This window comes from Fringilla coelebs, assembly GCF_963513975.1.
Source record: "Fringilla coelebs genome assembly, chromosome: 16".
NCBI lineage: Eukaryota > Metazoa > Chordata > Aves > Passeriformes > Fringillidae > Fringilla > Fringilla coelebs.
This window is the reverse complement of record NC_140042.1, coordinates 9,890,232-9,918,222: the sequence shown is the minus strand read 5'-3', so window position 1 is coordinate 9,918,222 and position 27,991 is coordinate 9,890,232. Positions and strand designations below refer to the sequence as shown.

The window sequence follows — 27,991 nt, the reverse complement described above, 5'->3', positions numbered from 1 at the left end:
CCCCGATCAGCCGGTGGATAATCCCCGAGCCCCCCCGGCAGCTATTCCCCAACAGCCCCACCCCGCAGCAGGAAAGATTTCACACCGGCCTTAGAGAACAAGGATGTCATGTTTAGTTTTGTCTAGAATTACTTCCAATGATTTACAGAGCACTTACATTAAACAGTGAAAGCATATAATTGAGAAAACAATTCAGAAAGGCACACGATACAATCAGGTTTTGTCACACAAATAACAGTGTCCACAGTACTCTGTCTCACACTCACTTTGTATTACAATGTAAAAAATCAGCACTGCAGCAGGTGGCATTTCAAGCACCAAGCTACTCCTACTCCAGTGTCCTGCAGCCCAGCCCGGGAGGAGCAGTCACTTCAAAGAGCCCCAAACTAAGTCTGAAGCACACATAGGGTGTTGGTTTCAAGTTTGTTGTGCTTTTGTGAAAGGGACACAGCATCCATGTCACGTATGGGTTATCACTGAACTTTGGTTCAACACTTTTTACATAGCCAATGTATGCCCAATGACTATGTTCGAACTACTGAGGTCATTGTTAAAGCTCTTTGAATTATGTAAGGTCAGCCAGGAACAGAGAAAAGTACCGGGTGGGGAGAAGGAGGGAGGGAAGAAGAAACCTAGTTTTAGTTATTTTGAATGAATGGCTGAAAGAAACTTAGTTGGGGGGGGAAAAAAAGGAAATAAGCAAACACAAAGAAAGTAGAATGCAGGATCTGCAGAGAAGCCAAAACACAACAGAAGCTCCAGTAACTGGAAAGCCCAAAGGCTCAGCAGTCAGGAGTCACCTCAACCTCCAACTTGTTTTCCATTTCCTGTGCTCTGCAGGAAAGGCAGTGGGAAGCACCATCCACCATGCAGCTGAGGCAGTGGTTCATGTCCGTGTCCAGGGCTGAAAACATGTCCCAGCACGACGTTGCTCCAAACTGCTTGCCTATATCACAACTTACTGGCCATTTCTGTTACTTTAGTGATGCCATGAGCTAATGACAATACAGAACTGCAAACGAGCCACTAGCGACACAAATACCAACTCAGTGAATGTTTAGCTACAGGTGCTCAAGCTTTTGCTAACTGGCAAATTATTGTTTTTACAAAATCTCAATCCTGAGAGGCTACATGCAGAAAACAGCTTTGTGTAAAGTTCTCTTTATTACAGGCAACATTAGTCCATACAATAATACACAATACTGACATACAAGTGTAATCTTTCAAAATCATCATTTAAACAGCAAAGACCAAGAAACAGAATTTTAACTACTTCATTTTCAAAAATTAATACTTTTTTCCTCTCAAGATCCTTTTTCAGTAAATTATATTGAAACATACAAATAGAGAAAAAATACCCATTCAACGTATATTGTAGTTAAATGGTTATTTTGTTTAAAATCTTTAATAAGAAAATCATTTTTAGCAACCTACATATAGATAAGTAGCAAACTTTGTTTTAAACAAATCCTCTCCATTAAAAGATCTGAAGAATTTTCATCCATCATTTTCTTAGCCCACTAACACTCTCTTTTGCAATACCTTGATACCTTAAAGTTTTTCAACTGAAGGTCTGAGACTAGGGGGCTTCCTAGATATTATAACCACTTTTCCCCCCTTCTATTTCCTAACTTTCTGTCCAACAGGAGGTGAGTAAGCACATAATACTTCAGATTTTTTTAATCACCACTCTGTTTCATGAGAGCATAGACAGGTCTGCTCCATCCCCCTAAATCTACCATACTTTGCTGTTCAGGAGGAACAATGTATGCCAATAAAAGCAGAAAACCTGCAGCTTTTCTGTCACATGCTTTTGATTATTGTCAAATTTTCTGGTTTATGCTTCCAGCTGATAACATGTATGTGTCATCTCTGTATTAGTTTAAATCTTTAAACAAAAAACTATATTTTCCAAAGTCATTATCACTGGGAGCAATCAAGTGGTCTTTTCTTGCTTTGCTGAGTTTCATTCTTAAAACTTGTCTTCGTTCTTCCCACTCACGGAGTTCAGCATTTCCATGGGCAAATTTACAGTTGTTTCCTTCAGTGCAAGTACCAGCCATATATCTGTTAAGATAGATTTTGAACAGTGTTTTCACAGAATTACCATGATCACTACTTTTCTTCAGGTTATGTTTTTCAAATAAACTGCATAGTAAGGCTAAAAAAAAAACAAAACTGGAGTATATACTTTGAAAAGTTAGATGACACTAACTCTGTTTAGCATTTGATTGTATTTTTGTTTCCCAGCTGACAAATATATGCAGAGGACAACAGATGGCTCTTTTCTTTCTAGTCTTCATGTTCCTACTTAGACTGAGACACTTAATGCTTGAAATCATCAAGCTCATCATGTTAATGAATACCTCATCATTTAACTCACTAAGCTAAACTATTTTTTAAAAAATCCAACTAATTAATTACCCTTTTAAACTAAATTTGAGGTTAGAAAACTCAGAGCACCTTAATATGCCAGTTTGTATTCACTTTATGCTGCATATCCAAGGTCTGTTATGTTCAAAGCAAACACATTTAGAATGCTACTTAAAAATTTAGTAAAGGGATATGTAAGTTTCCATGCAGAGACTGCAAATGAAAAATAACTTGCTTTCTCTGCTATGCAGTTTCTCAAGATCTCCAAGACACTCAAAATCTTCAGCTGAAAATGGAGTAACAAAGGCATCCGCACCAGCAAACTGAACCTTAAACTCCAGAATGCTCGATTCCAAAGTTTTTAGCCTTCCAAAAGGATTCCAACAGTAGAAGGAATTTAGAAAATATTTACCAAAAAAAAAAAAAAATCTAATGAAGTTAGGAAAACAGGCTGCACTTAAGAATTAAAGGGAGCAGGAAAACATACAACCAGTTCTGGGAAAAACCAACAGATCTTGGAAGTCCTCTTTCACCTATTCATAAATAATTTCTAGTTACAACTACTCAATTTTAACAAATTTGGTTTAATGCTAACAATATTTCTACTTGCCATAAAGCTCCAGTATCACTGTCCAGCTGTTCTTGGGCTCTAATTAATACGCAGATGCCTAAGGAAACTTGTAATAATACCAACAGTATTCACTTCACACAGCTGCAATGAACTTGCAATTCATTAACATCACACAGGCAGTTAATCTGGTTCCAAACTTAGGCACCTTGTTACTCTTTGTCACTCTGTCATGTTAAAATACTGTTAATTACTTAATTCCTTGTTGAAAGATGTATGCAAATCAAGAAATACTGGAAACTTTGTCAGAACTAGTAACTGCCTTAATTATTTAAACGATCAACTGTCATTTTTCAGCATTTTTGCCATCTTACAAAAGACATACCTATCACAAATGCTAAAATATCCAGTTGGAAAGCGATGCTGCCAGCAGTTCTGATCATCCTCAGTGTGGAAAACCTTCTCCTTATGCTTTTCAGAAGAAATGTGACCCTGCCACTGCTTCTCACTATTACAGTTCTTCCCACACATCCAACAATGAAAATCCACCTGTTTTACAAGGAATTTGAAAACAAAACATTGCAAATTCAATGCTGTAAGGACAGAACTTCTCCTAATACATTTTGAATGTTTTCTTTATGTTGGCCAGTGGGATATTCTTTACCTAAACTGCCACAATTATTTAAAAAATCACCTAAAGTTTATGATCTCCACTGGCTTTAGAAGAACTGATGTACAGTGTCAGTTACATTTAGTATAGTTATCTATGGTCTAAGGAAGCACCAAGGAAACAAGGGAAACAATCTAAGTTACTGACTGGGAAAAAACAAAAAAGCCCAACAAACCCCCATATGCTTGGATTTGGATCATCCCCATGATTACTTACTGTAACTTCAGCATAGTCAGTTGGCATATGAATTTGCTTCCCATTTTCTCTGCTTGCCTGAGCAGCCGTATCATCTCCTTTTTCTGGTTTTTGAGTTTTTAGCCATATGTCATACAACTGCTCCAAGTCTTGAACTAATGAGAGCAGAAGCTAAAATAAGTAATTAGCAATTAAGGCAAGAGTTTGAGAACACTAGATAAATGACTGAGTTTATGAGCATAATTCAGTCCCCACCTTTTCTAAGAAGTAAAAAGGGAAGGAAACAAATGTTGACAGTAACACAGTTCAGAGATTAAGAGCCAGGGGAAGAGGCATCTCTGGCTACTTACCAAAAGCTCTCTGTGCCTCTTGAGGGGACAGCAAGAGATTACAAGTTTCTGAATGGGCACCCAAAGTACAGACAGCAACTCTGCTGCTGCATATCAATACTGAATTTCAAAGAACTAATCTCATGTGTGCTACAGCTTTTGGTAAATTTGGTTTGCTTTCTTGCAGACCATGATCTGATCATTTATGTCATTTATTACTTCTGATTCTTGATGCTTTCTCCCCAGTAATACTGATGGGATAGTAAAGTCAGCCACAAAAAGTGAATGGCAATTCCCAGTAAATACACTGGAGGCATTGTTCTGCAAATAGTTTCCTCCATATGTAATTCCATGAATCCATGTGTGTGCACATGGCAGCACAAACACCAACCAACATTGCTGCAAGGATCAATATTTCTAAGACACCTAAAAAAACAACACAGACTACTTTATTGTTAGAAAATCCATCAAGCACTGAATACACACTACAGCTATTTTTATTTAATACTATTTTTGAATGCCTGGTCTGGGTTTATTTAGATTCAAAGACAAGGGCACCTGCAAGGTTTACTACAAGAGATAATGAAAGAAATTAGATTAAAAAGTAATTGAAGTACAAGAACGAAAAGCAGAACAGTTGGATTTACAACACGTTAGATTTGCTCTTCTACTTACTGCTGTTCTCCTTCATATAGGTCCACATCTCTCTCTCCTCAGGACTGTGAGCAAATGAGCAGTTTCCATCATACTGACATTTCTTGCCTGAAGCAATATGATTGCACAACTGGAACATGAATTTAAAGAAATCCTTAAGAATATAAAGCAGAATGGATGCTAGTAGAATTTTAAAATTTTTTTTCAGTCTTGGATAGTGTTTCCCCTCCCAGTCAAACATTTATATAATGTGAAAGATAAAATATTTATTTTACAAAAAACCTCATTTATAGCTAGAAAAAGAGAACTGCTGGAAGCAAGTACTATGAGTGCTTTTTGCCTCCTACCACACTACCAGACCCCAGATATGTATAAATAATTTCAGAAATATTTATTTCCACTGACAAGTAAGGACTTCAGTAGTAACATGAGATCAGTGCTTTCCTAAGTCTGAACATTGTAGAAACACTATGAACATTTTCCCACCAACTCCCATGGGAATTTCTGATGAAACCAGCCCAATTGCTAGTGTTTTCCAGTGACTATTATCTCTTTTCTTAACCAAAACATTAGTTTTAGGTTAACATACATCAAACTGCAGAGGCACTTGTTTCTTTGCAGGCAGAGGACGAATGGTCATCCACTTCTTACGTTCATTAGACATTACCAGCACCACACGGCGATCTTTGCTCCATCTGGAAACCACAAGCATTCAATCAAAGAAAACACTATTAAAAAAAACCAAAACCAACACAATTTCTGCACAAAAGCAGAACCAGGAAAGCTCAGATAGTCTATTTTTAAAGCTTTCACCATGTATTTAAGATTTAATCAAGTTCTATAGAAACTTGACCAAAACTCATAATAAAAAAAAAACCTTCCAAAACCAAAACACACTTTGGTAGCCATCAAAGTGTTCTCTCAGTACCAATTATTAGCATACCACAAAGAGATAACCCTGTTCTACTTCAGTATGTTTATTTTTTTTTAATTCCTTGTATGACTCTTTCCTAAGAAGCAACAGCTTCCCAAAAGAGGTTTTAAATGGCTGACAAAACAGTAGAATTTTCACTGTTTGATCTTACTTACGGGTGTCTTGCCTTTGCACTACAGTATTTTTTGTTTCTGTCTGGCTCACTGACTTGACCATTTCTCCAGCACTGCCCACAAACAAACTTCATCTTCAAATTAAGTGATCCATATTTCATTTGGTTCCCAAGAATCTTACGCAAAAAAAATAACAACAATAAAAGGTATTTTTTTATCTGCAAAGATATCTATACATATTTATTAATTACCCTCTATGGCAGAGATTTCAATACATGTTGGGAAGCAGATATTACACTGCATGCCTTGTAAATAGCTCACCTTGTCATTTCAAACTAGACACTTCTAAACAAATGCATTTTTTTATTGAACTCTTTTCTGATTTAGGTATATGTACCCTGAAGTTGTGATAATATGTACAAAACTAAACACATAAAAGCACTACATATTGAAAAGATAATTAATTGCCCAAGAGCAGCTGACTTGGAACTTATATTTACATTTTATGTTCCACCTGGGACAGAACAAGCAAAGCAAAAAAGGAGTTGCACAACAGCAGAGCAGGCATTTTAGCCTGAGTAAGCTGAAGAAAGCCTATACAATGAAAGAGATTTGGAAATCATTAAAAAAGTAATTTCTAAAATAAGCTACATTATATAAACACATTAAAAAAAGTATTATTACCACAGTCACTGCAAAATTAGTTGAATGGAAAAGTGAAAATACCTGTGATCCATGTGCACTAGCTTCCATGTTCTGCCAGTACTTCTTTGATTCTTGAACTATAGTATCATGTGAAATACCTGTAAAGGAAGGGAAACAGTCTTTGACTGTTGCAAGGGAAAGGAAGGTAAACAGTCTTTATGACTGTTGCAGCCTTACAGACAGGCTCAATCTGGAATGCTACTGAAGCCCCAAGGCTTTGATCCATTTTTCTTTTTCTGTATTGTGTAAGTATTCACACACATGTGATAGATATACATGATATGCACTTACATCACAGATACGATGTCATGTCCATACACACAAATACACACACATTTAAGAACATTGTGAGGGCATCCAAACCAGAAATGTTGCCCGTATCATCCCAATGGAAAGCATACAAGGTTTTTAAGTTACAGACTACTCACATCAGTTAAGGTGCATCTTTCAGTATGTAAATCTAATGTACTAGAGCTCTAATGCCAATGTAATTATAAAACCTACACTGTATGTCCCTCTCCAAAATGCAAGCGGACACGAACCAGGTTGCTCCTGCTTGCTTTCTGCACTGATCCCAAGCTGCTAATTTCAGAGGTAGTCAAGAAAAGGAAGGACTGGCAATACAGTGAAAAGTAAAATGAGCATTTTACTAAACATACCTGATTCTTTTTGCATTATCCAGACTTTAAGCTCTACCAGACTGTGAGCATAAAAGCATTTATCCTCTCGTAAGCAGCCATAGTGCACCTCATGTCTGCACAGGTCAAGCTGACACCGAACTTGGAAGGGGCGGATTTTGGAATACTTCACCATAGTCTCTCGCAAAATGTGGACAAGGCACCTGTTTTGAAAACAGTCAGTTTTAGATATTCTTTAAAATCACCATCCTTCACCACAGCTTGTTCAAATATTCTTTAAACACATTTACTTGAAATCCAAAAGTCAGGAAAGTTCCCAGAAGGAGGTCACATCTAAGCATTGTTTAGTGTGTTTACACAGCCTCGAAACAGCACCAAACAGTTCTCTTGGGAACCCAGAGTCCCTCTTCTGCAAAGCATTACTGAATTCAATCCAGCTGGATCACTGGTTTCAAAGAAGGAAAGCAGATCATGCCCACTTTCAAGTATATAACCTGACCTAATTACTACCCCACGTACTATAAAGGAATATATACAGAGCACCATTTAAGGAAGAGGTGATGCAGAACAGTAACAGCCTAGCTCTTGTAGCAGCAGTGCTTCCTCAATACAGGGAACTGCAATAGAAACAAAGCAATTCCAATGCTCCCACTTACTTTTACATCATACAAAGACAAAAGTCTCTTAATTCTCCAAAACTTATTTTATACTATTACAACACTAAAAACTTTTTGAACTTCCCAAGAATAATTAAAGATACTTCTCATACTTTTTTTATCAACTAAGTTAATAAGGACTGTGGTCCTTAGGACTATTTTGTACACTGCAATTAAGGTAAGCCTGAGTTAAAACTACAGCAAAATAAGCAAAACATTTCAAAGAAAGAGCAACTTAGAAGTTCCTGTTTTAATTTAACATTACACATCTATTTACAGCAATACAGCTCACAAGGTAGGTAAGCTGAACCAAATCAACCTGAACAACCTGAACCAAATCCCATAACATTCAAAGATGAGGGCAGACACCACTCATTTTGAATAACTGATAAAGAAATAGCTCACTTTAACTTGGTTACATTTGTCAAACCTTGCTCTTTAAGTCTGTCTTGCCTAAAGCATAACAGTCAGCAGGGAAGAGAAGTTGACCAACAGGGAAGAAATGAAAGTCAGTTTTAAAAACTGCCCTTGCTTTTAAATTGCAACTTATAGAGATGGTATTTCAAACATACTTGTTATCTTCAAAGTCATGCATAGCAGGGTGAGAACAAGAAGATGAGTTATCCTTGTTCCTTTTGCTTATTATTCTGGGCTTGTGATCAAAACATTTCTGGAATAGAAAGACAAATAATTTTACGGTATATATTTTAGACAGTTAAAAATATACCTTACCCTAAAGATTTTAACAGATACTGCATTTAGTCTCTAATCTAAAGGTAGCCAGAAAATTACTGAAATCTGTTTCAAAAGTTACAAAATTGTCATGCACGAACCAAAGCATGTTTTTCCACATATTTTAATATTATCTATTACCATTTTTATTGTGTTATGAGAAATGAAGCAGCACCTCACAAAGAAACATAAATAATCCGTGGTATTCTTGAAGAAGTTGGGACACAGTCAAGTTGATCTTCCCAGGTCCTCCAAAAAGGGCTTCTCTGCTGAAGGCTCCCTTGCGCTCCAGCGTCCACACATCGATCTCCTCTTGGCAGTAGGCAAACGTGCAGTGGCCTGGGTACCTGCATTCCTCCTCAGCAGCCACATCTCAAAGGACAGCATCAAACATGGCATTGCTTTTACACAACTTTTTTTTTGGAAATTCATCTTAAAATTATCCAGTATATCAGTTTTAATATATCCACTATATCATACTTTTAATAAAGAAGTCGCAGAGATCTGTTATAAATTTGTCATTTAAATCTAACAGAAGCAAAACACTATGCTGAATGACTTGGTGAAAATGTCAAACTCCTCAAAACAGCTAATGCACACCTTTATCAACTATCCTGCACTAATCTAGGGCAATGATGCCAAGAACCCAGAATACCCTCTGCTCAAATAAAGCTGCTCATTAACCCACAAGTCACCTTGCTTACATCTTAATTAGAGGTTCACATTGCAAAAGTCTAACAAAAATGCTTCTTTTTTGCTGTGTTTAACAGTAATCATCCAACACTCAAAAGCAAAATTATTCCTGATGGGGAACAGTACAGAAGTACACAGCCTGTTCTCTAAATAATCATATTTGTGGTCAAGATATGGATCTCCTTACAGCCTTTGAAATTATAAACAATCCAAAACTTCCTTCTCCACCTCCCATAAGCATAAATAAAAATTCCTTCAATACTTCACTATGGAAAAGCTAGATTGTATTACTTTGAGCATAGGCATTAGCAGGTTACCCTCTGTAACACCTACCTTTACATATATGATATGGTCCCACATACTGTGTCTTTGTTGGTCTTGGACGTATTTTTTTCCATGATTTATCTTCAGAGTTTTTTATTCTGCCAATTAAAATATCCTTCTTACATTTATGTTCTAAATTGGGATGGTAAGCATAATCCAATAATTTAGGACCTGAAACAATCACAGAAAATTGCTTGTATTGGCATAAATTGCATCAAACATGAACATGTCCATACACACACCAGCACAGAAGCCCAAAAGCAAAGTACACAAACACATTGTACTGAATTCCTACTTGCACCAGCAGCTCTGAAGAACCAAAAGTCATTAATCACCACGTTGAGCAAAATAGAAAAAAAAAACCCAAACACTTACAAAAGACAGCCTCAGCAAGAAAAAAACCCACAAGTTATTTTATATTTGGGGAGGGAAGGTTTCTCGGGGTCAGCAAATTGCTGCAGTTCTTCAAATTACAAAGTATCCATTCCAACAACACTAGTTTGAAACTTAAATTGCTTGTGGATAGTAAGTCAATGCAGGTGAATTCCAGTGATCAGTAAATTACTCTCTAAACCTTCAACATTTATTTTATTAGGAGAGGTACTGTGTTCAGGGACAAAGCACACTCAGTAGGAAGTTCACACATGACAAAACAATAAATGCCAATCCCAGAACTTTGTGATTTTGGAAACAAAAATACACCTAGCTTCAAACTCTCTCTTTAGGATGGTACTAAATGAAGACACCAGGAAGAGCATCTGAACATGAGCACGGCTCAGTGAATTTTGCTATTTGTGAGACTGAAAAACAAGAGCATGACCCAGTTTCCTCTGGACAAGAAGATGATGGAACAGTCCAATTTCAAAAGGCAGTAAAAGCAGGAGACACTTAAAGGCTTTGATAGAGATGGAAAGAAACAGAGGAAGCAGATGCATTGACACAAAAAGGGAAGCTAGGAACATGCTAAGTACTCTCACCAATATGTTATAGCTCCAGCTTTAGCAGAACATGTTCTATGGTTTTTCAAACATCACTTTTTGGTTTTTCTAGTAAAAATAATTTTAAACTAGTATAGAAGTTCTTAAGGGTACAATAGTCATCCCCTATAGGTCTCAATACAATTTTTTATTAGTATATCAATATCAATGATACCTGTAACTTCAAACACAATGCTTATTTTTAAGATTAGTTTTAATAGAAGCTATTGCCTTTAAAATATGGCTCTGTTTAACAGCAACAGCTCAGGCCTAAAAGATTAGTTATATTAATGACCAATACTGGTTAAGCTCCTTCAAGTCACTACAGGGAAGTTAATTATTACTAAGGCTTGGAAGCCTCATGATTATGATTTAGAATTAGTTTGAAAGAACAATAAAACAGATGGGATGTGAAGGTTACCAGGTACTTTGAACTGCAGTTCAATTCCCCATGGCCAATCAGACAGAGTATTGCAAGTTTTATTTAGTCTTGAGCAAAGGTGTCATTCTTCACAGTACCCTGGGGTTTGGGAGGAAAGGGGATACAGAATGTGAATGACCTTACACACAGGGAAAGCGTGGGGTGATTTGTGCTGGGTTTAGAAATCAAGAAATCTATTAGGACAAGAAATAAAGACAAGAGGAAAGAAGATAAAACAGTGCTTGAAATATTTCACCAATCATAAGATCGTGCTCCATCTGCAAAGAACAAGTCAGGATTAACATGATTTAGAAGCCAACAGTGTTAAATTAGGAACATGAATATTTTAAATGTATGCTTTTAAATTAAAAGAAAAAAAAATCCCATAAAGTCCAATAGCTCCTTACCTTTTTTGACAAAACATAACTGGCAGGCCTGTCTTAGCTCATGTGTGCCTTCCAGTGGGTTCCTTCCCGCCAGTGCCGGAGATACAGGAATATTAGCAGTTGTACTGCTAAAAACATTGGAAAAGTCATTTCTAGTTTGGCCTGCAATTCCCATGTAATTTTCGGACCCAAACAAACTACTAGGACCATTTATCTGTTGAAAGAAAGCATATTTTACTTGATACATAGAATGTATTTATCTACAATTAAAATTTAACCTACTGAAATTTTTCTTCATAGCCATAATAATGAACTTCAAACACAGAAGGGACGTGGAGATTTTACAAAGGCCACATACACAGCATAAAACAAGAGCCACACAGGTACAGGCAGAACAGCAGCCTTTGTGAAGCTAATTGTTACTCCCTCCTGGCTCCTGAGGATGCAATCCTTCATGCCACCCTTCCCCATGCAATCAGTGCCAGCAGTGTGACTGAAAATGCACAGCACGACTGCAACACAGACAGCAGACAGATCCTCAGACACACAGTGGCATCTGCTCTGTTCCTGTACTAGGACAGTTCTTCAGATGCCTAGTGTTTGGTACTCAGATCATAAGGGATTTAATATTAGTTATTTTACAATTCAAAAGTATTTTACAGCAAGTTCCTCAAAATAGAATAATGGTTGTGACATCAGTCAAAATCTGCATACATAAAGCAACCTCCGTAAATTCTTTCTTTTGTTACCATTCCTGTAAGTTCTCACAGCCAGAACCTACTTTTAATGGTAGAAGTGCTATATTTCTAAAAATAGAAACTTCAGCTGTAAAAATGCAGATCTGTGTAAAGCCGCCAAGGTGATAACATCTGAACAGGTGTGAGCAAAAACATGAAAAATACGTACAAACAATGGGGAATTATTGCTGTTAAGTGTTGGTGTTCCATCTCTAGAAGCTGAACTTGAGATGTCTAAAGGAATAAAAAGATGTTTAATTAAATGAGTTGTCAAGAATATCCCATGCAAAAAATAATTTATCATTCCTGAGAAATATCAGAGGTTTGGGTTTTTTAACAAACACCAATTTTTTTTTGTTTGCTACAATAAGTTTTTTTAAAAATTATGTAAAAGGCCCTTGTAAACATCTGGGCTGAAAAGTTATTAGGCAATCATCTTCAAAGTATACACCTGGTACCACCAGCAGTACTGGAGATACTGAAGGCAGATTCACAGGCAGATACTGAAGCAACATGAAAATACTTGTTCAGTACAAAAAGGGCAGCAAGATAAACAATATCTGACTATGAAAAAATGAGGAGATGAGAGAGGGGTAACAGGATTCTTCAACTTTTTATTTTATTTTGTAAATCTGGCTGTGTTCCAAAGCCAGCATAGTCCTGTAACACTGATAATTAAAGACAAAACTCTATTTTATCTTTTCTAGTTTCTTACTTGTATCTTGTTATTTCACATACCTGATTTCACTACATAATTATAGTCTGTGCAGTTTGAATCCAAGCTGGTACCTTTTCAGAGTACACAGTTACATTACCCTTTTAGAATTCTTGTTTATTGCCAAATCATGACAAATAGTTTAAGCTGTAAGAGCAAGATTGTTTAAAAAAAAAAAAAAGTTTGAGGGAACAGTATTTCTTCTTTAAACTTATTCACTTATTCACCTGAAACAAATAAATTTACATAATGGATACAGAAAAACTAACAGAGGGAGCTTGGAGTATGCTTATGCAGACCCCAAGGAAACAAAGGCTTTATTTATGAGTTCTTATATACAACCAATGCTCAAAAAACTATTAGCACAGCTCAAATGTTATGTGGTAAATATAACTAATAGCTGTGAAAACAAATTTGTTAAAACGAAAAACCACTTGGCTCATGCACAACTCTCATAATCATAAAAGGTTACATATTAAGACTCATTTCTTACCTCTTTTTGGGTCACTGATTGAAAAAGTGCTTAATGGTGAACAGAAGTTTTCCAGTGACGAAGCCAAAGGCTGTGAAAAGATTTCTGAAAGAGAAGCTGAAGGAACAAATCCTGCAGTAACTGGCAGTGTCCCCAACAAAGAGGCAGAGAAAGGTACACTAGGAGCTACACTCCCTGCAGGAATGGGTCCTCTGGCTCCTGTAGTTTGCTGGAAAAAAGAATTAATTAAAAAAGAACGTTCAGACCAAGCAAGAAAGGCCTCAAGAGCATAATCTGCCACAGCATTTCTTTTAGTCAAGTTTCTGCAAAGTTTTTGTAAACATCCTGAAAAACATCAACGACAGGTACACCACAGAGCTGCAGTAACCAAGCCCTAAACAATGCCCCAGCTTCAAGGCATTACCCACTGATCAAACATTTAAAGGTTCAGTTACCAGACAATTACTAAGTTAGTAAGAGATCTGGATTTTTTTATCCATTGGATTGTGGTTGAATTTCCAAATTATGTTAAAAACATAGACACCAGGGAAGAGTAGGAAGAGTCAGATTATCAATGGGATTTGTTTCTAAAGAAAGAGAATGTAATTCAAACTGTAGTACAGCAAAAGAGGTCTGGGCTGGCTTTGAGGTAAGTCCTCAGATCCAATCAAACGCTAACACGTTCTGCAAAGGCCAGGTCACATTCCTTCCTCCCACCGAAAGTAACATATCCTTCTGTAGATTTCTGTTAAGGACATACCAAGTGGGGGAGTTTCCCCTCCCTTCCTGCCACCCCAAGGAGCTCCCTCCTTTTCTGGATGTTGAGTGAGTAGGTCTGCACAGAGTCTGCCCACTGGGAAACTCCACGTTCCCCCAGCTATCAGTCTGCAATTCACTCAGTACAGCTCACTCAATTCTACATTCCATGAGACTGCAGTCTCTCCTGGAAGACTGTATTTCCCCTGGCTTTCACTATGGCAAACATCCTAGGATCTCTTAAAAATAATTACTTTCTCTATTTCTGACATATTTTCTAAAACACGAAGTGCATAAAATAGAAAATCAGAAACTCAAGCATTTTTGATTTAAAGATTTGCAACTGTAAATCAGAATTGAATGAGGAATTAAAATCATAACTGCAGAACTGAATGTGCCACAGCCTCATTTAACACTGCAATACGAATGCAATACAAAATAAATACTCCAAATGACTGGCAGGGCCAGAGCAGGGAGTCAGTAACCTTGGTAATAGGTTCAGACATCTCTGCTCATCAATCAGAGCTCTCATTTTGACTAACTGCAGAACTCTGGAGGCTTCACAGTCTGCTCTAGGTCTGGCATAAGGGTGTAAGTAGGAACAACACTTCATAGAACTGCATTTCTCTAATATCTCTTCTAAAAATACAAAAAGTCAGACTCACAGTGGTCTATTTCTGTTCAGCCAGGTGGTGGACCTGGACAAAGTTCTGATTGCAGAGATACCAGTGACCATCCTAGAAGGCCACAGCCCAAGTACTACTCTGCTTATGTTTAACTATAGTTTCTACACCTAAAGGGCGAGCATTCCAACACACTGTTCATGTTCTAAGAGGGTTAATTTGCACAAAAAACCTCCCAAAAAACCACACTAGCCCAGACTTCAAATGTCGAAATTCACTTTTCACAGTACTTCCTCTAAGTAGCACTGGTAGTAACATAACAGTATTTCTGAAGTAGTAGTAGTAGTAGTCCTGCTATCTTTACAGCCACATTTAGAAGAATCTGAACCTGAAAAAAAAACCAACCTGACTATGCCCAAAGACAGCTCAATGTAACTAGGAAAGGTAACTAACATCAGCACTAGCCCACCTGATAAAAATATGAGATCCCACTCCTAAAGAGAATCGTTCAAGAAAGAAAACAGACAAAAAAGTCTTACCATTACACTTTCATCTGGATCAGGCACAGAATCAAGTAACTCATCAAGTTCTTCTCCGATAATTATATCTCCATCTCCACAATCTAAACATGCTTCTGGCATAGAGAAAGAAACGTTCCCTCCATTTGCCAACACTGTAGAAGGCAAAGGAACCTTTTCCATCTGAAGAGGCATAACAGTAGGTAAAGGTGGTACAGGTACTGGTGACACTTTAGACACTTCAGAAACAAAGTTTGATGAAGAAGCAGCAGAAACCATCTCTTGTTTCTGGTCAGATAAATCTGAAATAGGTAAGATGGGAATGACTGGAACCTTTGTTCAAAGATGTGAGAAGTTCTTGAATTATTTTTACCCTGACAGTGTGGAGGGTGAGAGAGTGAAGATATGTGAAGAATGTTTAAGCAAAACCCCACTAAATGTTTTCAGCTTCCAAATTATGTGTATCTTCATCTCAATGTTTATTTATTACTCAAGCTAAAACAGAAAGAAAAAGTTGCAGATCTGATACTTTATTAAATCTTTGGCATATTCTCCCCTCCCTATTTTTTCAAGCTAAAGAGGACAGTATGGAGATAATCACTACAGGAGCAGTTACAAACATATCAGGTTGAGGAGGCCAAAGTGAAATCTGCTCAGCCACTGAAATATGCAGTTTTAGAGATAAACAGATCAAAATTTACCCCAGTACTTTCAAATGACCAGATGAATTTTCATCCAAATTTTCCAAATACAATGAGATATGTGTGGCATATCTAGCTCCCTAGCATTAGTAATGTAACACAAGACTCACCTAACTCAATATCTTCTACAGAAGAATTCTGTAAATGAGAAAAAAATACCTCTCAGCCACAAGAGCCATTAAAATTTTTCAAATACATATTTACAGACAAAGAATGTAAGCCCTCTCAAATTTAGGTTCTACAAAATCTCAAATTTACAAAGTCTAATGTAATGTAAATGTCAATTGTTTTGGTTTTTGGTTTTTTTTTTTGATAAAGTATCCATTTGCAGACTGAATTCCACTGACGGTATCACTAAAAATTTGCAACCAACCAACCAAAGCAAGAGTGACACTTGAGGGAATGAAAAAGTCTAAATGATATCTTAAATGAACTGTTCCTTCATTTCTTCATCCCTTTACAGCTAAATTGTCTATATTCCTGTGAAAGAAGTTTGTAAGATAAAGATGAACTCCTCTTCACTACTGCTATTCAGACACAATACAAAGAGCAAGATAAATGCAAGTTCAGTTGCTAATGAAGGTCAAATTTGGATAAATGCATATAAAGTGAAAGAGATTTTATCCCAGCACCCTTCAGTTTGAAAATTGTCAACTAAATAAAATAAAAAATAAATCCAATAACTCCACTCTTGCCTCAGGACATGAAAAATACATATATGCATTGCACTGGATTGAATCTTTTAGCTAACATTTATTCAACAAAGATAACTCAAATAATAATCTCATGTCCTAGTCTGCCATACATGTCCAGCAAAACAGAACAGAACAGAACCCCAAAGTCCCAAATAACAGCCTCTAATACAAAATGTCAACTGCACCACTGTCCCTTTATCATCATGAAATTATGAAACAATTATTCCCTGTAGTTTACAGGCAGCTTGCTCTTGGAACATGTAAAACCTTACCTGAGTTGATACATCACTAGAAACTGAATTTGATGATGGTGGCTACAAAGAAAAGATACTTTCATTAAATACAAATTTGGTATCAAAAGAGGGAAACCTTAGCAAAATTTGTTAAAATAAAATCTTACCTTTGCTCTAACATATGCTTTCCTTATTTTTAACCCTAGTTTTTGAGCTAGTTCTTGAGTAAGCTTAATCACACTTTCATCCTAAAAGACATAAATAAAATTTCATAATTTACATGTACTGTCATCAAGCAAAGACATCTGTTTATATCTCAGTCTGTATTCTGCAAGATCCCCACATGCAGCATGTCTGAAAATGCAGCTTTATTCTTTCACAAACACAGACCTGAAACCTATATCTGAAAATACAGCTACCCTCAAGCAAAAACTATGTTGACAGAAAATGGACAGTATCTTCCTTCTCCTTTTATCTGGATTTAAATAATATAAAGGCTTCCCAAAGCCAGAGAAATTCAATAAGTGTTTTGTTGGGGGTTTTTTTTGTCATTTTCTGGGGGTTTTTTTGGTTTGGTTTGGTTTTTGGGGTTTTTTTTGTGGGTGGGCATTTTTTGTTTGTTTATTTGAGGAGGGCATTTGCTCCTTAAGGGGATGGGGGCTGATTTTGTTGTTTTGCTTTTACACAAATTGAGAACCATATTCCTGATCAGCATATGAGCTAGTACATGACACTGATGAATATTTAATGAGCACTCTGTATTTTGGGAGGCATTGCATCATACTATTAGAATTAAAAATGTCATTATATTTCCCTCTGTCCTACAGTTATAACTACCTATTTAAAATATTTTAAGATTTATTATTCAGATCACGTCCTACAGCTAGAAAAAGCTATTTATAAAACTTACATAAAGGCATATTAACCTTAAGCAAAAACATTCAGATCTGGAGGTGCAAAGTGAGGATCCAAAGTCCAAAGTTACACATTCAGATGAACTGTTTATGTCTTTGGAAACACAACTGAGACCTTCTCTCTATCAAGAGGCAAACCTATGCCCAACACTTTGTCTAGTGTCTCACTGTAGTTTTGATGCAGCAAGTCAGTATTTTATCCTGTGATCAGTCTATTTTGAGCAATGCATGTAAAGATTCCATAAGCATGAAAGTTCAAATCAGGAATGCATTTCTGGAGTGAAATCTCTTAACCATCCTCACTCACAGCATTATGAAGGGTCCCAGAGAACCAAACTGGGTTTGCATATAACTAAAGCCCTGCAGGAATGCAACTGATGCACTCCAGCTCCTAAAAAACCCAAACAAATAAAAAACCACAACCCAACTACACAAACAATCATGGAATGCAGATCCTCAGGACCAGCATTTCAGTCTACAGATCATCTCCTACACCACCCAGTGCCTGCTAATACATACAGAGCCCAAGATTCAGGATGCACAGCAAGTGATTCACAGAGAGAACAATGCACTGGTAGCAATGTTACTAAATACTTGAAAAGCTAAAATGCAGTTATCAAAAGAATAAATGTATATTATAATTATGGTGGGATTCTCTTCACATCATAGAGAATTTTTAACAATTAATTCAGTGCTTATTGCAAACGTTCATGGCACTTGACCCCTGCTGCATTTCTTCTGCTAAAAGTTAACAAAACAAACTGAGCTTGGGGACTGTAATCTCTTCCCCCAGTCTGTACTTCCACAAGAAAAAATAATGCTTAGAGGAATAAAAAATATTTTATTGCATTAAAAACCCCCAAACCAGAAGAAACAACCTTGGTCTTGAAATAAGTGTATGTTTCAAAACTTTAAAAATAATCACCAATATACAATTTACCCACCTGTGGCACAGCAAGAGAACATTTTGCTACAGCATCATAAGCCTTCTTATAGCTTCCCAGTTCATTCAAAGCTTTGGCTTTGCGATAGAGAGCTCTGAAATTGTTTTCATTCAATCTTAATGCTATCTCACAGTCCTCTAGAACTTTTTCATGCAAACCCTAGGAGGAGAAAAGAGGAAAAAAAAGCCACTAATCAGAACTATTATCATGGAAATAGTGAATTTGAACTGCATTGGATGAAGGTATTGAAACACTATCAACACTCACCAAGGCCACTGCACAGTGCATTTGTAAGTTTTGCTAAGTCACCAAATTAGGCAACCAAAAACAAGCAGTGCCATCATTACGTAAAATCCAGTAACAGTCACAAAGAAAATGTAGCTCTTTCCCAAGAGCCACCTTGTTCCACAGAGAAAGCAAAAGCAGCCAACTCAGTGCAGTCAGCAGTGTAAATGGATAAAAATTCGATTCCATCAAATTCCAAGCCCAGTCTGACTCTTTTACGTTATTTCTAGTATTAGTAACTAAAATACCTCAATTATACATGTAAAAAGCTTTTCAAGAACGTGCCAAAGAGATGATTTGAAACATGTCGATCTTCAAACTGCAATCAAAAGCTTTTCACTCACTAGACTCTGTGTCTTCATACCCTGTTTGCATCCTGTTCTGGAGAAATGCTAGTTTAAACAGAAGCTTACCATATTTGAATAACAGGCGATCCTGTTCACATGCAGCTTCTCTAAAACATCATCAGAAACATGGATTTCTTCTGAATTAGCATAATCAGCTATGTTTATAGCTTCTGTATAATGACTCAGTGATCCTCTCCAATCACCTTCTCGATACACATCATTTCCTTCATGAAAAAGATTTCTAACAAGATCTCGTATAAACAACTGCAACAAAGAAAAGAAAAACTCATCGACAGCAGTTCTTGTTTATCTTCCATACTCCCAAGGAAAATTTTAAATAGAAAATTTGTACTTGTAACTTCATGAAATCGGAGTGAAATGCAAAACTTTTGTCTACATAAGTGTTTTTCTTCTGACATTTTTCCAAGACCATCTCAAAGATGTATATATATTTTCCATATATTCTTTCAGCAAGCAGCAGCCATAGCAACTGACAAAGCAGGAGAACACAAAAGCTGCTTTGCAAAAAGGGTTTTTTCATCAAAATGTGAATGGCAGAATTTTTATCTTATATGTTCTCAAATCCAATGAAATCACCTCCCACCGGAAAAAGAACTAAAAAGGTAAGTCTGAAAATACGAGCCAAAATTATGCAAAATCATAACACATACAGAAATAAAACATGTTCTGAGGTTTCTGTGACTGAAATCCTTTTATTTCACTTTTGCTCTGCTACTCTGAGCTTTACTCAGAATAGCACATTGTTTTACTCAATTAATGCCCCAAATTCATCCACAATACCAGCAGAGAAATACTTCATCTCAACTGCTGTATGAATAAATTCAGGACACCCAAATATCTGAATACCTGTATCATAATGTTAGTAGTTGTCCAGTTTCAATTTTGAGACTTTTAAATTACCATTCATATTATATCATCACCTAAATGATGACTAAAACCAAGATTAATTATAATAATACAGTCTGGAAATTAAAAAGTCATTTCATTACCTCATATTGTTCTTGTGTCCCTGGATAGGGCAAAGTGGATCTAGAAAAAAAAATTACAATCTTCACTTATTATACATATTGCTTAAAAGACAATCACACTGAGGAATGCTGGTTCTTAGTAAAAGCAGCCTTGCTTCTGCAACAGGCAAATCTCTGAATATTGCCCATAGCCTGCACTGAACAAGGAAAAGTGCTGTAGATGAGTTTTGATTAAAAACTGAGCTTTCTTACTATTAATGGCTTACGTTCTTTTGAAGTTACACGGTCAATCTGAACTCTGCTGTTCAAAATGCATTAAGGTTTTGAATGCTTTGAGAATTTTAGACATCACTGTTCTTTGTTTAAGAGCAATCCTTCCTCTCCTCTCCTCTGCAGAGCCATGTTATAGATGAGGAGAACTGCAATCTTCTAGTAAGTACTATAAAATGACAAATTATCTATTAAAAACTCGCATCAATTCTAATTAAGTCATACCAATGACACAAGAGGAATTTTAAGAGTCCTTCTGTATGACATGCAAGAGAGATTTTCTCTAGGACAGAAAGGAGGCCTTTACTTCTACATTTCCAGGAAGAAAAGCAGAAATCCTATCCTTCTGCATAAAGGTTAACTGAGATTCTGCTTTTATACCCATTTTTAAATGGTCAGGAGTTTGGGGGGTAAAGTTTGGTTGTGTTTTTTGTTGGTTGGTTGGTTGATTTTTTGTTTGTTTTTATTTTCTAAGAATGCCATATATGAGCAGTGAACAAGTATAAATTTTCAAAATTATTTTAAGATAGCCAGGATCTTCAAAAAAAGTTGGCATTGACCCAAATGAAAATTAAATACTCAGATGATTTCTCAATAGCTTAAATTTTAGCTCCAGAAAGTTAAAACATTTAGGTAGTGGTGAGCAAACCCATCCCTTTCAGTAGCAACCTAGTTTTAGGTGTAGTTATTCTTAAGGTAGATTATCAGGCTACCAACATTTTCTACCCACAAAAAAAGATAAAATGCTATTTTTTCCTCAAAAGCAGGAAAGAAATAACCTCTCACCATGCAATTGCTCTGTTTAGGAACAAAGAGAAGTGCTGTCTTTTCTTCAAAGCTGCTCCCTGTTTAACATGTTAGTGCTAGCAAATATTCTGAGGAAAAACACAAAAGGTCTTTCCCAGAACCATCCATCTCATAGAAATATGTAAAACATGTAAATGAAAATACAAGAATAAAAACCACAAAATCATACTCTATAAACTGGAGTCCTTTCTTAATGTCCTGTTGTCTAGTGCTTCTCTCTTCCGAGACATTGGACATGTTATCCTGAACATCCACTTTTCGGATATGCCACTCCTCAAAAAGGAAGAGAGATAAATGGCTGTTATAATGAGTTTCAGTGTGCATCTAGCCCAGAAGGATCCACTCTCACACCAACACTAAGTCCATTGTACAAAGATGATTCTGCACCAGGCTTCAGAGACCACTGCAGAAACTCCTGTCACAGCTGAAGGACCCAAAGCAACAGAGAGAGAAGCCCCAGGTCACAACCAACATTCCCCCCATCAGTACCCAGTTAGACAATATTCAACATTTCTGCTGAGAACCCTTCTTCCAGCTTCTAATTAATCTTTGGTTTCCACTCACTTCCTCCAGAGGATGCAGAGTCCTGTCAGTGTAACTGCACCAAGCTACAAGCCCATCTTTTCAGGGATTACTGCCAAACTGAGCTGCAGTTCCACACTGTCCCCTTGCAAGAGCTTTACACTTCTTTTATTTGCTTGTTGAAGTGGAAATAAACTCAAGATCCTGGTATATTTATTAATAAAAACCAAACTGATGAGAAAACTACTATAAAGTTCTACAGCATCTCATCATCCCCCAAGCACTAAGGTGAAATTAGAAGCAAACACTACTGCTTTATTAATATCAACCAGTCAGCCAAGGGGAAAACCATGGACACTTTACCAGCAGCAAAGACTACCTACTTCACTTGAAAAACTCAACTACTTCAAGGTAACTCCACATCATCAGCCTGACATTTCAATTCCATTTATTACACATCATCAGCTTGACATTTCAATTCAATTTGTTTCAATCACTGATTTTTTTTTTCAGTTTATGTCTTTAATTGACTAGATTTACAAATGCTCAAGTTAAAAAGCTAAAATGATCTGCAAAACCTTCAATATAAGGCCATGTACTTGGCTATGCCAAATTGTGATTGAAGAATACAACTTATTTTTCCAAAAAACGACCAGTAGAACAAAGTTTTAGTCTGAAAATATTTAAGTTCAGAAAAAGCCTTTTTGCTAGAGGAACTGTGTATGTTTTGTGAAGAAAATTACTTTTTGTAGGAATTTATAGTTAAAAAAACCTGAACTACATGCAGTACAATTCTGTTCGCCTTGAAACTAAGTTAAAAAAAGCCAGTATTTTGTGCCAGGTTGCCATTTCACATCAGTGGCAGAAGAATGAAAGCAAAGTAAAATGAGAAACAAACTAACCCCTAGCAAACTCCAAAAAAACCCAACTGAGGACAGAAACACGCTGCAGAAGATACCCTACTTTCTCTGATGATTTGGAATAAGGAAACAGATTGAAGAATCTTCAGGTCCAATAATGTTTACAAATCTTTTCAAAGCCCCTTAAAGGAATGTATGAAGTCCAGACTACTTCCAGTCATTACTAGTTATTCCAATTGTAATACATTCCTAAAATGAGCATAAAAATGAGTAATTTTTCTTAAGGTCACTAAACAAATTATTGGAAGCACTCCAAGGTCCCCATTTCACTTCACTTCCCACTGTGACCTCAGAAAGTGCAAGCTTTAAAAAAAAGCATGAAACTAAAACTCAATCTTTAGATAAATATCATGCACAGCTCTCACAGTTCACTAACAGGAATTTCTCAGCTACTGCTTGCTTGGGTATATAAAAAGTCCTCAGTAATCTACTTTCCAGAGAGGAATTAACTGTTTTTCATGTCATTTTATGCATCATCTTTTCTTCCATAAATTAATAATACATACTATGCTTTTGCTATATGATAAAGGTTTTAATAAATAAGAGTGTACCCATGAAGCAATTAAAATGTAAATGTCTAAAAGCATTTTACTTGAATAGTTTTTATGTACTCACTCATTGATTAGGTTTTAGAATTCAAACAAAGTCTTGTAAGACTAAGAAATTATCACACTAACCAAAAAAGTAGGAATAGTAGCACGTTTCCCTCAGAAGTAAGCTTTGAAAAACACATTTTAGTCCTGCAAATTAACAGCTGACAATGTAATACCTTGCCACACAAGAGTCTTGCATATGCCACAATCTGGGCAAAATTAAAATGAGCTTTACTAATATTAAGAAATCCCAGTATTCCACCCCAACTTGCAATGACACAAGCAAAGTCCAACATAGTGACACCTGCATTTATTTATCACCCCTAACAGAACATTAAAGAATGATATATTGAACTTGAGGATGTGCAGCCCCCATTTCTCCACAACAATAAAGTTAATGGAAATGTTACAAACTGGCATTGCATACATAAGAATAGCTAGCAAATGATGAACATATGTGAGCGCTGAAATTTATTATTCAAAGCAGTTTTCTATTTTATTCCTGCTCATTTGCATCCACAAGATATTCAGGCAAAGATTATCTTTTCTTAGAATACTCTGACAATCAAATTGCTCCAATATTTGATGATTTCACAGAGGATTTAAAAAAATTTCAGATAGCACCTTTAACAGTATCTCTTCCCCCCAAATTTTCCTTATATCCTCTGAAGCAACCAGAAACATGTTAAGACTCAGTTATATACAAGGCAAATGACAATCATGTCTTGACTTTTAATGTTATCCATCCACTTTGCAAGATGAAACCCCTACCTATATAGCTACAGCCCTTCCCCATCTGCAGGGACTGAATTTAAAGAAAAATAAACTTATGTACATACATACATTTAAACAGTCTAAATGTTGCGTGTTGCTGGAAAAATTACAAGAAAAGCAAAGCCTGTACTTTTGTTTTATTCTTTGTGCAAGTCACTGAGAGAAACGACCAAAAATAAAGAAAAAAATAGTACGAGAGCTGGAAAAAAAAGCAGACTAATGTATCACTAATTAACATCACAGGAAGAACTAATTGTTGCATTAAATGCAGTATTTCTATGACTGCTGCTATGAGAGAATTGAGCTATACAAGCTCAATTTACTAAATGTAGTAAAGAAAAAAAAAGCTGCCCAGAGATTTTAAAGAACAATTTATCCTGGTTTATCTTCATCACAGGCTTTTAACTCATCCTGTTTCTCAGAAGCAGAAGCCAAGTGACAGAAAGGACTCTGCCAGGAGCCAGTGACACCTTTTCTGACAGATGCTGGTGCACCCATACAAGCAGCAGATAGGAAGGACAACAGGTCTGTGCCAGTGCAGGCAGGCAGGAACACCTCCACTTCTCTCTTTCACAAGCCACTTATGGCTCTTACTGGTTATTTGCCTTCCTTCCAGCACATGGCAAGATAGTTTTTTTCTTTTCTGTATTTTAGCACTTCAAGGCATTCAAGGTACATTTTAAAGGACATTCCCATTATCTAGCATATACCAAGTGCCATATTCAGGCACAAGGGTGTCGAGTACAATTGCTAGACTATGTCTGCAAAGCAAATCTCTGGAACACAAGTGAACAAATTCACAGAGAATGCAGAAATTGAGTTTTTCTGTAGAAAGAATATAGGCCTTGGCTATTGTAAAAAGGAAAGTCCCACTGTGTAAAACTAGAGAGAATTGAGCCTTTCCATTTCTAAACTGCAGGACCAGAGAACAACTACCTACAGTCTGCCGTGCACAGAAGCTCCCCCAGACAAAAATTCAGTCTCACAGGACAGGGAACTGGGAAGGACTGATCCTTTCTCCTCTTGCACAGAGTTTTGCACATTGCTTCTTTAGAGATGAATGGAGAACGCTGTGAAAATGCATAACATCATTTGGGGACCAGAACTACTCCCTCTGGGAATTAATGACCGTCAGCTGACCAAGTAATTCTGTTATTGTCTGTTGTAGATATTTATGGCTCTGGCTATTATAAATACTTCAATTAAGTATTCTCTGCACCTTCAGGCCTAAATGCTGAAAACAACTGGAAGTCAGTGATCCTTGTTTCACTTCTCTCTCCACAGAACTAAAATTTACAAAGCAAGGAGAGCGTATAGATGTGTTCTTTTAAATTACAGGAGCATATCCTCCTGCTATGTATCACTGAGTTCACTATTTACACATTTACTGGGTGACAGGAATCTCAAATTTCTATACAGTAAAAAGCACATTGAAAATTTTGTCATTACTGCAGCTGATAGATCTCTAGCAGCCTCAGTGGTTCAGCTGCATTGGTGAATAAAATCACACCTTCTGTATCCTAGCACCAACCTTCTCCCCCTCAATTCTGACAGAAATGAACTCATCATCTACACCATCGTATGTCAAAACTTTGGTCAGAATCTGTGAAACCAGAAGCTTGTGTATAAAACAACACCAACAACAGTTCACCACTGTTTCCATATAGGAAAACTGTACTCCAGATGAGAGAAGTTATATCCTAGAATAAAGGGAATACTACAAAGAGAAGAGCAAGACTGAAACAGAACAGCAGGAGTGAAGATATGATTGAGGCAGGCAATATAAATCCCTCTCACCTACTAGAAGCAAAAGCCTATCTCTGCTCCTACCTCCTGCACCACTAGCAGCAGCAACAAGCACAAAGCATTCAGGCATTTGGATCTAAAAGCTACATAGGTGTAATTCCCACCCCAGGGGCACAGGAAAGCAGAACTCTACCTCGATAGAGCCAAGTGAGAAGTGACACGCACGCAGCTACACCCAAATTGCTTCCCCAAGAGATGCCACCCACACAAACATCTCCAGCACCCCCAGCTCCAGCCCAGCCAAGGACCCAGCTGGACATCGAGCACATGCTGTCACAGAATAAGCCTTGCCAGAAAGCAGACTTGTCAGAGCCATTTTATTGCCCAGCCCAGTCATCTGACAGATTAAAAGCATAATTACAGATAATAAACTACAGTGCAAACTAAAGCATGCCTTACAGAGATTGTAAACTGCTCATCAGACTTGGAGTGGCATCAAAATAAGGAAGGGAAGATAGAAACCTTAATACAAAATCTGTACAAAACAAATGTGTTCCTCAGACAGCAAAAGCACAAAAGAGTTTATGTTCATGTTTACACACCATTGAGCTGTTATATGAGACATTTCAAACATGCAAGATGCTGGGAGAGAAACAGGAAACATATCACACAACACACATTTCAATAGTCCCAAGTTAACTTCGCTGCTTAATCTAGTACTTCTGGCCACAGTCACAGAATTCTGTTATGTCAGCTCAAAAAACCACCTAACACAGACATAATGCAGTTCCACCTTTTGTTTCTAAAAAATGAACTTGACTGTAACAAAAATAAAATATCTGAATAAAAGAAAATAGAACATATAGCAGTAATGTAAGACCTCTTAATTTCCCACTCTTTATTTACCTTCGGTATTTAGTTGCATCTTCTCCCACTTCTTCCCTATCCACAAAATAATAAGATAGTTTTCAAGATTCATTTTCTATTTTCACGGCTTTGCTACTTTTTTTTAAAATCCATGTTAAAAACAGGAGAGAACAAAAAGGCTCTATGAAGTCATTTCACTTCCCTAGGAGATTAAAAAGCAGAGCTTGAAGACTTCGGTTTACAGTTCTCTCAAATACTTCAGTAAAGAACAGATCCAAAAACCTAACCACAGGAAAAGCATCTTACCAACAAATCCAGATTTATCAACAGGATTTAAACCAAGATAAACTTTGATACTCGATTTTGGTCACTACAATGGACAATATTCGAGTATCGTTGCTGGTTTTGGTTGTGGGGTTAGTTTGGGGTTTCTCTCCCACTTCCTGCAAGACAGTTCTGACTTTCCGTAACAAAACTCTTCCAGCGCTGCCTGCCGGAGCTGCCCGGACACACCGAAGGCACGGCGCACTGGCACCGTCCCCGGGCTGGAGGAACGGCAGAGGTCACCGCGCACCTGTTAGCGCGGAAAGCCCCAAACCCTCCTCCCGGGGGGACGCGGGCAGAGGACGGGCCCCGGCGCGGCCACTGTCAGCGCTCTGCGGGGTTTGTTCCAGTCACGGCGCAACAGGAGAGCTCCTAACCGCGGGTTGTGCTGCCCCAGCGCGCCGCGCCCGCCCGCCGCCTTTGTTCGCGCCCAGCGGCTCCGGCAGCCGGGGAGAGCCCTCCGGGGGGCCCGGCCCGGCCCGGCCGCGGCTCCGGCGGGACTGACAGCGGCCACGGCCGGGACGACACGCGACCCCGGCGGGAGGGGCGCGGCGACCCCGCGGCTCCACCTCGGCGGGGAGCGGCGGCCCCGCGGCGTGGGAAGGGACGGGCGGGACCGGCTCCCCGCGCCGGGAGCGGGGCGGAACGGCAACAGGGCCGGCCGCGTCTGGGCACTCCTTCCTCGGGCGGGGGGGTGCCGCGGGGGCACCGGGATGCGGTGTGTCTGTCCCTCCCCCCGCCCGTACCTGCTGTGAGGCCGCGGGAGCGCAGCGGGAGGCGGGGCCGACGGGACGGGCGCGACGGCGGCGACGGCGATAACGACACGGAGAGCGGCGGCAGCGCCTCCTCCGCGCCGCCCGCGCAGCGCCGC

The 27,991-nt window shown here is 37.8% G+C and overlaps 1 protein-coding gene across 2 annotated transcripts; it reads right to left on the bottom strand.

Moving 5' to 3' along the window:
* Positions 1-111: 111 nt before the first annotated feature.
* Positions 112-27,991, bottom strand: ZC3H7A (zinc finger CCCH-type containing 7A). 2 transcript variants are annotated; one of them, XM_084216838.1, is made up of 23 exons: positions 27,867-27,991; positions 21,544-21,647; positions 20,319-20,358; positions 19,375-19,572; positions 18,677-18,835; positions 16,986-17,066; positions 16,858-16,899; positions 16,001-16,028; positions 15,211-15,491; positions 13,314-13,521; positions 12,275-12,339; positions 11,390-11,582; positions 9,594-9,755; positions 8,743-8,939; positions 8,408-8,505; positions 7,201-7,382; positions 6,563-6,639; positions 5,879-6,012; positions 5,379-5,484; positions 4,811-4,919; positions 3,828-3,961; positions 3,327-3,490; positions 112-2,067 (listed from the first exon to the last, which is right to left on the bottom strand). In XM_084216838.1, the coding sequence occupies exons 2-23, from the start codon at positions 21,609-21,611 to the stop codon at positions 1,878-1,880; spliced, it is 2,916 nt and encodes a 971-aa protein (XP_084072964.1). In that variant the 5' UTR covers positions 21,612-21,647; positions 27,867-27,991; the 3' UTR covers positions 112-1,877. The 2 variants fall into 2 exon arrangements, 1 of the variants encoding a protein (XP_084072964.1); XR_014616569.1 differs by lacking the exon at positions 112-2,067 and having other exon boundaries at positions 3,352-3,490; positions 3,828-3,977.

Excerpts from the sequence above, each read along its gene's own strand:
- ZC3H7A (XM_084216838.1), bottom strand. The coding sequence starts at position 21,611 with ATGTCCAATGTCTCGGAAGAGAGAAGCACTAGACAACAGGACATTAAG. Across the intron at positions 19,573-20,318 it reads GGACACAAGAACAATATGAG|TTGTTTATACGAGATCTTGT; the intron begins GTAATGAAATGA and ends TCTTTGTTGCAG. Across the intron at positions 8,506-8,742 it reads TATTTATGTTTCTTTGTGAG|AAATGTTTTGATCACAAGCC; the intron begins GTGCTGCTTCAT and ends TTTCTATTCCAG.